The sequence below is a fragment of the Molothrus aeneus genome, chromosome 6 (assembly GCF_037042795.1).
Source record: "Molothrus aeneus isolate 106 chromosome 6, BPBGC_Maene_1.0, whole genome shotgun sequence".
In the NCBI taxonomy this organism is placed as follows: Eukaryota; Metazoa; Chordata; class Aves; order Passeriformes; family Icteridae; genus Molothrus; species Molothrus aeneus.
In genome coordinates, this window is record NC_089651.1 from 9,995,355 (window position 1) to 10,006,701 (window position 11,347).

General features: G+C 48.4%; 1 protein-coding gene across 1 annotated transcript in view; it reads left to right on the forward strand.

Moving 5' to 3' along the window:
• Nucleotides 1–10,488, forward strand: part of LOC136557600 (epidermal growth factor receptor kinase substrate 8-like protein 2) — a 49,527-nt gene extending 39,039 nt beyond the window's left edge. Inside the window, exons 12-21 of the mRNA XM_066551659.1 lie at nucleotides 576–650; nucleotides 1,313–1,461; nucleotides 1,606–1,732; nucleotides 2,109–2,224; nucleotides 4,121–4,232; nucleotides 4,999–5,106; nucleotides 5,946–6,087; nucleotides 7,157–7,340; nucleotides 7,744–7,876; nucleotides 8,210–10,488. Of these exons, the coding sequence (XP_066407756.1) occupies nucleotides 576–650; nucleotides 1,313–1,461; nucleotides 1,606–1,732; nucleotides 2,109–2,224; nucleotides 4,121–4,232; nucleotides 4,999–5,106; nucleotides 5,946–6,087; nucleotides 7,157–7,340; nucleotides 7,744–7,876; nucleotides 8,210–8,281 (1,218 nt within the window). The 3' untranslated portion in view covers nucleotides 8,282–10,488. The remainder of the gene's footprint in view (nucleotides 1–575; nucleotides 651–1,312; nucleotides 1,462–1,605; nucleotides 1,733–2,108; nucleotides 2,225–4,120; nucleotides 4,233–4,998; nucleotides 5,107–5,945; nucleotides 6,088–7,156; nucleotides 7,341–7,743; nucleotides 7,877–8,209) is intronic.
• The last annotated feature ends 859 nt before the right edge of the window (nucleotides 10,489–11,347 follow it).

Below are 11,347 nucleotides of genomic sequence, written 5' to 3' on the forward strand. Positions count from 1 at the left end.
CTTGAATGGAAGCACAAAATGGAGAGGTTTCTCACCACAGCTCTGCTGATTGCTGCTACCAAAACCCAGTTCTTACAGTAAATTAATCCCAAGTGTTTGCTCCTCCATTCTGCCAGAGTTCACCTCAAGCGCAACTGGATTTGGAGCCTTTCAGTGGCCACGGCAGCTCCAGCTGCCACAGGCAAGAGCTCGGTGGAGACTTTCCCTTGTCAGCAATTGCAAAGGGACCCTCAAAACACCCATCCTGTTGTTTTCATTCATAGAACTAATGGGATTCTCAACCCTGAAAGAGGCAGAAGCAACCATAACCCTGACCTTTCCTCCCTTAGGACTTTCAAAATAAGCCAAGGTTTTGTGTGTCTGTTCCACAATTACCTTCCAAGGCACTGATTTAACAGAGAGGGTACTCCACGCATCCAAAAATTCATCAGGAATTAGAAATGGACACAAAATTAAAATAAATTATTCCTACTCCTCCATCCCTTACTCTTCTCATCAGCCAGCAACACTCCCACCATGTGACAGAGAAGAGAAGGAACACTCAGGTTAGGGTTAAACTGTGTTTCTCTTTCCAGGCCAAACTGAGGAAGCACATCCAGAACCCCAGCGCTTCAGAGCTGGTGCATTTCCTGTTTGGGCCACTGGAACTGGTAAATCTTATTCCCAGGTCTCACTGGGAACTCCCATTTTATTTCTACTTCACACTTACAAGCAGACAGATTGTGCAGAAGGGTTAGAAAACTGCTCACACCTGGCCACAGCTTTCTCAGGAACTTCCAGAAGTGATGCTGGTTGTTCCTGGCCTCTGATCTGGTTTGCAGCTTAAAGTAGATACAGGAACCCCAGCAAATATGAATTTTTCCATCCAATCAATAAAGCATTACTGTGAGCAAAAGGGGCAGTGAGCTGGGGTTCCCACGGGGAATCTGTCTGGTCTCACCTTCAGGCAAACACAGCTCAGTATTTGCACTAAAAAGGCTTGGAAGCAGAAATCCCAACTTGGAAAAGGAGCCAGAAGGGACACAGGAATAGAAAGATACTTTCCATTTTTTCAAGTGTCAGCTTGTGACACTTCACTTGTCTGTAGCAACAGCTCATTTATAGATCAGATCTTTGACTCCAATCTAAAAAAATTTCATGTTCCCCTGAACTGTCCAGTCTCCTTCAAAGATTTAGGTTGGTGTTTCTTGAGGTGACTGAGCTGATCCAAGAATCAGCTTTGTCTTTGATTCCTGCTCCTCTGTGTGTCCCTGGTTTGACACTTTGACCGTTGCAAGTTCTCTCCTCTTTGTGTGGTTTGTGTGTGACCCAGATCATCAATAGCTGTGGTGGCCCTGAGCTGGCCCGGTCTGTCCTCAGCCCACTGCTTTCTAAAGATGCCACCGATTTCCTGAGAGGGCACCTGACACCCAAAGAGATAAACCTCTGGGATTCCCTGGGGGAGACATGGACCAGATCCAGGTGAGGACAGAGCTGCCATCTCCCCAGGCTCCCCAGGCAGAGGGGATGCTTGGATGCCCTGATGCTCCTGCTTCTCCTTTGAGAGGATGTTCCCAAAGACTCATTCCTGTGAATGTCACCTGATATTCCCACTTTGTGTCCTAGAGCCGAGTGGCCTCGAGACGCGAACATCCCCACCTACATCCCCAAATTCCGCAATGGCTGGGAACCACCCACAGAAATCTTCCGTGGAGCTCCCTGGGAAATCGACATCGGACATTTGCAAGAGGAGGTTAGTCCTGTGTCCCTGGGGATCCTCTCTTCCCTCTCCCTCCCCCTTTTCCATAGAGATCGAGCTGAGGGGGGTGTGGTGGTGTACAACAAGTAGTTGGATCAAAACTCAGTTGGATCTGGTTGCTCCAACAACCAGAGCATTAAATATGGAGAGCAAATTGTGAGGCTGGAAGAGGGCAGCAATAATCAGCCTCTCCCAACTCAAGGCAACAGGACCCTACAATGTCACTGAGCTCCAGGGACACAGGCTTCCCTGAAGAACATCTTGACCAAAAGCTGCCAGGTCATGACTCATCTCCCACTATATGCCTCTCCTTTCCTCTGATCAGCTTTCCCCTTTCCTGGTAACACTGACTCCATGTCTGCCTTTCCAGCTCTCCTCAGCCAATGGATATCCTTACCGGAACTCCTCACTCAAGCGTGGCCAGACGGCTGAGCAGACACAGCCTGGGGATGCCTTCAAACAGAATGTCACTCCACACGGAAATAGGTAATGGATCTGCACCCCTGGAGCTTCAGCTCCTACCTTGGAACCTCATGGATACACATGGTGACCTTCCTACCTTGGAACCTCATAGACACATATGGTGACTCTGGGAAGTTTGGGCATCCTGGAGACAACTCCCTACCACTATTAATAACCTCCAAGAGAAGATAAAGATCAGCTGAGGGATTATTCCTATGAGCATTGTCTGCTGTTTAACCCCCTGCAGCTCTGCAAGGAAAGGAATCCCAGGTGTTTTCCACCGCAGGAGACAAAAATATTGGCTGACTTCATCAGTCCATCCATAGGTTTTGTTTCCCAACATCAGCCCACCAAAGTGACTTTCAGGATCAGGTGCCAAAGGTGCTGCACTGTGCTTTGGCTCTCCACATGTGTAGAAACATTGGAATCATGGAATTACAGAATGGATTGGGTGGGACGGGACCTTAAAGATTACCCTGTTCCAACCCCCTGCCAGGGCCAGGGCCACCTTCTGCTATCTCAGGTTGCTCCAAGCTCTGTCCAACCTAGCCTTGAACACTTCCTAGGATGGGGCAGCCATCTTTTCTGGGCAACCTGTGCCAGGGCCTCCCCACCCTCAGAGGGAAGAATTTCTTCCCAATATGCATCTAAACCCATCCTTTGGCAGTGGGAAGCCATTCCCCCTTGTCCTATCACTCCAGCCTCTTCCCCAAAGTCCCTCTCCAGCTCTCTTGCAGTCTCCTTAGGCACTTGAAAGGGCTCTAAGTGTTCCCTGGAACTTTCTCTTCTCCAGGTTGAACATTCCCAGTTCTTCCAGCCTGTCTGTGTAATGCTCCAGCCCTTGGAGCACTTCCTGGCCCTTCCTGGCCTCCTCTAGACACCCTTGAGGATCTCTCCACTCATCCCAAAGCCACCACAGGCTGCACAGACAGAAGCTGCCTACAGGGGGAATCTGCCCTAAGGGAAGGGTGCACACAAACCTTGCCCTGTTGGAAACACAGGGCCAGGGAAGAGCGGCCCAAGCTCCCAGTGCTGCTGGAAAACATTTCAGCTGAAGAAGGAGCTTTGTTTCACTGGAGACAGCAGCTACCCCTTGGCTTTAGACACAACCAAAGGCAACCCCACTGATTAGAGGCTGAATAAAAGAATATATTTCAGTCCTGCCCACCTCTCCCCCAGGCAACTGACAGGTGCTGGGTTCAGACAACTCTTCTTAATGAGAAGAATTCTAGAAAATGGAGAAAAACCCCTCCCCTTTCTTCAGAAGTCTCGGAAAGTTCACTTCCAAACCCAGAACCAACCAGGCCACTCTTTTGCCTCAGGCTTTTTCCCAAGGGAAAGATGGCTCTTCCACCTTTCAACAGCTTCAATGCTCATTTTCCATCACCAGTTATTCCTTGGTACAAAACCTTCATCTAAGTACTTTTAGTTCAGAGTTTAGAGGCTCCATCTACTTCCTTGTTTACATGAGCTCACACCTTGAAAATTGTCACATCTCTGAGTGTCACCAAACTCTTCCAGACTTCCACATGAATCCTCTGTCGTGACTTGACAGAACACTTTGCAGGGATTTGAGTCAAGGTTTCAGCTGACCATCCATTTTTCTGTCATCAGCTCTAGTCTGGGAAAAAAACCCTCAAGCCAGACTGTTTTTCCATGGTTTTCTGTTCTAGTCTAAAAGATTTATAAGCTTTACTACAAGAATTTAAATCCACAGCAAAAGACCTTAAATACACTTATATCAGCAAAATAATAAATTTTTTTCTCATTTTTACCCTATCACTGGTCCTGGTAGGAACATCAGGTGGTAGAGATGCAGTGTGGAACAGGGAAAGGATAATTTCTCTTCTCCAATTTCAATTTTCTTGGCCTTGTAATTGGATGGGCCTCCACTAAAACTCCAGTTTTTCTCTCCTGCAGGAATTTCGAGGCCCAGGGAGTGGCTGTGCCCAGGAGATTTGCCAAAATCCGCTACGATTTCACTGCGCGAAACGCCAACGAGCTCTCGGTGCTGAAGGATGAAATCCTGGAGGTACGTGAGCACTCCTGGGAAAGGTGTGTCCCCTCCCCTTCCCAGGGGCAGCAGAGAGCTCAGGATAGCAGCCAGCACCAATCCCATTTCCCCTGGTGGTGTGTGAGCAGTGACCCAGAGCTTTGCTCCAATCCAAGCTGGCACAGGCTGTCTGTGCTGGGCTGTGTCACCTCCTCAGCTCAAACACATCAGTCCCATCCGAACCACGGTGAGGAGGGAGGACAACAACTCCCTGTCCTGCTCTGCTCATCCCCTCCATGGGGATGTGCTCCTTATTACCACTTCCCCCTCCATGAGGAATTGTTTTCTCTGAAAAATACCTTTTTCATAACCTTTCTCTTCCTGCAGCTAGAGAATGTGGGACATTACTTGGGCTAACACTGATCTGTGACCTGGGGAAAAGGTTTCTGTGCAAAATGTAGCTTTAAAAATTTTTATTTATTTATTTTAACACAAAAAGGCAACAGAAACTCAGTCATTGGAAAAAAAAGATCTGGAGAAACAGGGACATTACATAGCAAGTATGAGTTCTTCAGCACCTGGAGGCGCTCTCCTCTTCACCCTTATGATAAATTCTGATGCCTTCCAGGAAAAGTTTCAATCCTGGATTACATCTGAGAGCAGCAGATCTAATCAGAGCTCCTGGCCTCAGTGATGTCCTCCTGGCAACTTCACCTTCTGGGTGGTCCATCCCCACTTTATCCTGGTTCTATATGCCTGAAATCCCATGTTCCCACTAGCAGATTCATTTTTGTCCCTCTCTCAGGTGTTGGAAGATAATAAGCAATGGTGGAAGTTGCTGAACCGGAGTGGGCAGGCTGGTTACGTTCCATACAATATCCTGGATGTGGTGACACTGGAAGAGCTTGAACAGGTCTGTAGTCAGGTGGTACCTGACTGGCACCAGCTGCAGGGCACAATCTGCCTCTGGGAATAATCTTGTCATTAGACCTCCCTGGATTTCTTAGGATACTATGCACAAGTCAGGATGAACCCTCAGAAGTAGACAAAGTCAGGAGATTCCTGAATCTCCTATGATAAAACTCCCATTTTGCCATGATCACCTTCCCAAATAAGGCCTATCCTTCCCATTTGTGCAGCAGCCTCCTGTCTTCCAAATTTTTCCATGTCAAGCTTTTTGCTGGGGATTAAATTAAAGATGGACACTTCCCTCACCCAGTTCAGTTCAGCAGCAGGAATACATCACTCCAGTGGAGGCAGATGGAAATGCCATTTAAGTGAGAATTAAGTGAATACTGCAACTTGCACTCCAGAAATGTGGAGCTGGAGTGTTCTGAACACCCTAGGAAAGCATGGAATTGCTTCCCAATTTTGGTATTGCAGAGTTTGGACAAAGCCAAAGAGGGCCCAGCAAGCTTCTGGATAGTTTAATCAAAATGTCAAAAAACTTCCCAGTCTGCTCCAGGCCCTTGGCAATGGTCACGCTTCACATCCCAGCTATGGAACATTGAGGCTTTGCCTTCCAGTGGGACTGTACATGTTTGGCATGTCTAGGATTCCCTCATGCAAACTTCAGACTTTGCTTTGGGTTCTTCATTCCCAGAAATTAACTTCTTCCATGCTGCTCCACCTGAGGTGTCACCAGCCCCACATCAGCACAAGGACAACATGGCAGTTTGTCTCTTAAATGAAAATGAAAAATGGCAGGAAAAAAGTCTTACTTTTTTTTTTTGTCCCCCCCTTTCTAAGCAGTCTAACCAGAGGTACAAAGGAGACCTGAGCCCCAGAGGTTATGGCCCATCCAGTCCAACTCACAAGCTGCCTGCCAGCTACGCCGGGGATAAGTGGGGCAGTGAGATGTTATCACGCAACTCTACACAGGACGCCAAAGAACGTACGTGTGTGTCCCACCCTGTGTCCCACGCTGGGGTCCCCTGGAGTTGGGTACTCTGGGGACCAGACCTACCCAAGGGGCTCCCCTGCACCCTTCAGTGATCAGAAATAGAACAGCACCAGGTCTGGAGGCCACTGCAGGTAGGACAAGAGCCAAGAGAGCAGCCCTGGAGCTTGTGAACCTCCCAGGCTCTCCGGCTGCCCGGGACAAGCAGGGCAATAAGTGATCACCCCAATCCTCCTTCCTCCAGCTTGACCTTCCTCCTCCTCCTCCCAAGGGCTTTTTCTTCCAAAGCATTTAAATGTGTCTAAGGAAGACCTCAGGTCAACCCCTTTCTCTCCTTTCCTTTTGCTCATATCCTGCCACACATGTAGTGCCTGCCTGGCTGGTTCCTTTATGTGGTTCCACAGAATTCCCAGCCAAACAGGAGATCCCTCCTTCACCCTGGACATGTTGTGGGGGTCACAGAGCAGGAGAGGGACCAGGGGCCCCACTCTCCTCACCCCTTATCCCACCCTGTCCACTCTTGGAAGCAGGAGCCCTTTTGGGACGATGGAAAGCCCCTCAATACAAGGACACGAATCTTTCATAACACCGAGTTATTCTCCACAGTCCTCAGGAGTTTCATGGGGAAAGTTACACTGGATGAAGTGTCCCTGGAGTTTTCCCAGAATCACAGGGACCTTCAAGCTCATCTCATCATGAGTGTGTTCCTCACTCCCAGTTTGGGCTTCCTGCTGCTTCTGTTCCACTGTGGAGCAAAGCCTGGAGCTCTGGGATCAGCAAATCACTGAGTATAAGTAGCAGAGAGGACTGAAAGGTCTCAATCCCAACTCTCCAATTGTAGATTCTCACAGATCTGTCCTTCCAGATCAGGCAACAGCCAAAGGGTGATGGGAGGAAAATAAATGGCAACACAGGGGCTCAGGAAAAGGGGAACCACTTTTCTGGCCTGAATTTAAATAAGATTGCTGAGCCACACCCCCATTTTCCTTACAATTTCCCCACCAACACATTTAATGGGATTTTTGACTGAAGATTTGATTTCATTCCCTACCTGTTTCTGCAGAACTTATTCACCAAATGGATGAGCTGAATGATGAGCTGCTAAAGAAGATCACAAACAATAAAATTCAGCCTCCCCACAGGAATTTCAAAGTGGAAAAGCCTCAGCAAGTTTTTGTGCCCCTCACCTTTGAATCCAGCACTGAAGAAGTCAAAGCCTGGCTAGAGGCCAAGTCATTCAGCAAAGAGTAAGATTTGCTCTGTTGCCACATGAAACGCTCGTCCTTCCCTGGAGAAGGAGCTGGGGAGGCTGCTGGCACCATCTCACCTGGGACAAGTCACTGGGATTTACCTACAGAGCCCGTGTTGTAAATTAGATTTCAACCCTATTAAACCCAGGCTCTAGAACCAGGATGTTCAGAGCCCAAACTCACTCCTTTTCTTTCTTATAAACATTTTCTTGGAGAAAAACAATCCACAAATCAAACTCAGGGCCTGAGATGCCACTGGAATCACAGCTGCCAGCCTGGCACAGCCCCAGGGCCCCGTGATACGACCCCAGTGCAGCTCCCAGCCTCCCATCTCCCACTCCTCACCTCTGGCACGAGGCCACTGCAGCACAACCATCATCCCCCACTTGTGTCTCCCCAGGACCGTGGAACACCTGGGCATCCTCACCGGAGCTCAGCTCTTCTCCCTCAACAGAGAGGAGCTGAAGAAGGTGTGTGGTGATGAGGGGAACAGAGTGTACAGCAAGATCACAGTGGAGAAAAACCAGCTGGAGGTGAGTGTTTTTCTGGATAATTCCTGCTGGAATGGGGGGCTGTACCAGCAGTGTCAGCTCATTAAACAGGCATTTTAAGAAACACAACTGGGGGAAAAAAAATGCAACCAAACCTACACAAGCAATAAAAGACACGTAAAAATTCTGAAATGCCTTTTAAGCTAAAAGGCCCCAAATCCACAAGATCCCCCTGTTTCCACTAATTAATCTGCTTTTTACTGACATCACCCATCCCTTTGAAACTAGCTCTACTCCCAGAGCATTCACTGAATACTGTAATTTAACTACAGCTTGAAGTTCAAACCCAAACTTCCTGTTTTGTTTCCATTCCAGAAAAGCAGAGGGGAGTCAGAGCTCCAAGAAATCATGAAGCGCCGCCAGGAAAGGATTGATTCTGCTAATTAAAGTCTCTCTGCTTTATTTCAGCTCTTAGCCCTAAGTAGTGCAGAAAAAAAGGGAACAAAAGCAATGATTCCTGGCCCAGGCCGGAGGCAGCAGAGCTCCCCTTGGGCTCCAGCTGCCATCAGAGTGACAATTCCTCAAACACTGTTGGGAAGGGTTGACAATAAGACCATATCCCACTGGGAAAGGTGTTTTAATTTTGCATGAAGTATTTTTTTTATAACTATATATTTTATACTGAAATTTTCCGTGCATGCGATCGGAGCAGGATTCCCTCGGGGCTGGATGTACGACAAGGGCTGGATTCAAACAAAGACCCCCAGAGCTTTTCTCCAAGGGCTGTCCCTGCTCCCAGCCCTCGCTGGCAGAGCAGGCCTGGCACACAGCTCAGGAGGGGCCAGCTCAGGGCCTGGAGCCTGCACCACGGGAATGAGGCTGCAGGAACAACCCTGCAGTGCTTTGGGTTGAAGGAAAGGACATTAAAGCTCATCCTGTCCCACCGCCATCATGGGCAGGGACGCCTTTCCCAAGCCCAAGTGGTTCAAATCCTGTCCAGCCTGGCCTTGGACACTTGCAGGGATGGGGAGTAAGGACCCCTCTGGGCAGCCTAAGGCAGCCCCATTTCCATTTCCTCCTCAGTGCAGGTGTCCCCTGCAGCCCGTGAGCACAGCCCGGTGACAACTCCCTGTCTCCCTCCTGTGCCCCTGTGCCCCCTCACTGGACAAGGCTGGAATGGCAACACACATTCCCAAAGTCTGGCTGCTTCCTTAAATCCACAGACCAGTTGGTGCTGTCTCTGAAAGGAGCTCTCAGTGCCTAGAAAGGAGCAGGAGTGACAAACAAAGGGATCTGAACGTGGACATAGGTGAGCTCCACCTGCCCACTGCTGCTGATGCACAGGCCTGGGCTCAGGGCAGCTGTGCAGCCCTTCCCTGGGCTGCTGATCCTGCCCTGCAATGTTGTGGGGCTGCCAAACCAGGCCTCAAACCAGGAGAAGATAAGCCCTGACCATTTGTTCCTGTCCCAGGCACGCCCACAGCCCTTGCCAGGGTGTTGGTCACTCGTCCCCACCTTCACGTTTTCACTGTAGAAAGTCAGCTGAAATGATTCCCAAATAGCTGAAACCCCAAAGCACACTGGGAAGGGCAGGTTTAACTCCAAATAAATGGGCACAAGGAAAAAAATCTAATTTAGCACAGGATGTTGCTCTTGACTTCCCGTTTTCCTTCATAAAGTTATGTGCATTGATATATAACAATCTGTAAATAGGGAGTGAGGAAAATCTCTTCCCTAGAGGCAGAATTAGTGATTATGCTTCCAAAATTTACTCAGAATTTCAAAACTCAAGCAAGCAGCGTAGTTCCTGTCCACAGCAAGTTTGGCACATTGCATTTCTATCTCTGTTTAACTGACAGACCAACCTGATTGCAAAGCAGTGAAGCAAACACAGCTCCAGAGCTGCCCACAGCCCAGGGACAGTTGGCTTTTCTCTCTCAGCACTGCTCAGTCTTTGCCCAGATTTGTGTCTGTCCTTGCACATCTAATGGAAAAAGCTTTAACACAGCATCGGGGAACTCGTGTCTCAATCTGAGAGCACCAATGCACCTCAGTTTTGGCTTTATTCCTGACTGTCTCCCATGGATAATCTGTTTTCTTCATCTGAAAGAGGATGCTGCTGGCACCAGCAGAATTAGGGTGCAGGCAGGGGGGGATCCTGGGTTTAGTCACAGCCCTGCTGGGATCTGAGAAGGGCACTCACCTTGTCAGGGAGGGATGAAGAGGACAATCCTCCTGAGAAGCCCTGGCTCTGGAAGAGGGTGAAGGGAAGCAGGATGGCAAGCACAGGAGGTGAAAGAGTTTCTAAAATGAAAATAAAACCAAATGGTGAGCTAGGAAACACCCCACCTTCTAGTGCTGGGGTGTAGAGGAAAGCAAAACACAGGGACTTACAGTTATCTGGGATTTTAACAGGAGTGTACAGGACAGCTCTGTAAAGCTGGGAGCCACAGGAGCACTTCCCAAAACAAATATCTCAGCAGACCTTACTGCAGAGGTCACTTTTACAAATTTCCATGCGACTGAGCTGTGCATCTGTTCTGTTTGTACTGCCTGCAGACATTGCTATAAAGTACTGTACATTGATGTAACTGAGCGAAGGAGACAATGATATAACCATGCACTGTACAAGAGTTATTAAAATAGTTAAGTTATACTTATAAATCCATGTCTGTCTCTTTCACTGGGTTTTATAAATAAATCCATGTCTGTCTCACTGGGTTCTCATAATGGTTTGTCACTGACAGTCTGAGAAACTCAGCAAAAGGTCTGAAACCACACATTTCCTTTTGGGTTTGGGGACTGACACTCAATAGGAAGGGTGTTATGGCCTGGATAGCTGTGTTTCAAATACAGGGGCAAACTATGACAAGGCTGTACAAAAGCAGCAGATGGACCCGATGGTCCACTGGAACACCTGAACAGATCCTGGCAGAGGCACAGCATTGCCACCAGGTCCTGCAGCACAGCTATTTGTACTTCAGGGCTTCTATCTTTTGGTACAGATCCACTGGAATTTAACATAATTTGGCAAGAATTAACATTAACCCATGAGTTTGAGGGCATCACCTGTGTGTGATCTCAGTGGGTATAACTGGGGTTTGGGGGAGAAAAAATGCTTTAGAGGTGTGATCAAACCTCTGTACAACCCTGTCAGGATTAAGGGCAGCAGACCAGGTATATTGCTAAAAATTACAGAAATTATTTACTTGAATTAATAACAAGGACTAAAAGACCTTAATTAATCACTCCTGAGCATAGGGGCTGTAAGTGCTGGCACAGGGCACCCTGTGTGAAGGAATATTGCAGCAATGACATTCGACAACACCAATTACCAGGACAAACTGTCACTGACGCAGAACAACAGCCCAGAGCAGGGGCCTCGGGGGGTGTCTGCCTCAGAGGGGCTCTACAGACTTGTGGTGACACAGAGCCTTTGACCAACACCACCATGTCCAGAAGAAGCTCTGTGTTATTTTCTCGACCATCTTCTCGTTTCGTGTCTTCCCCGGG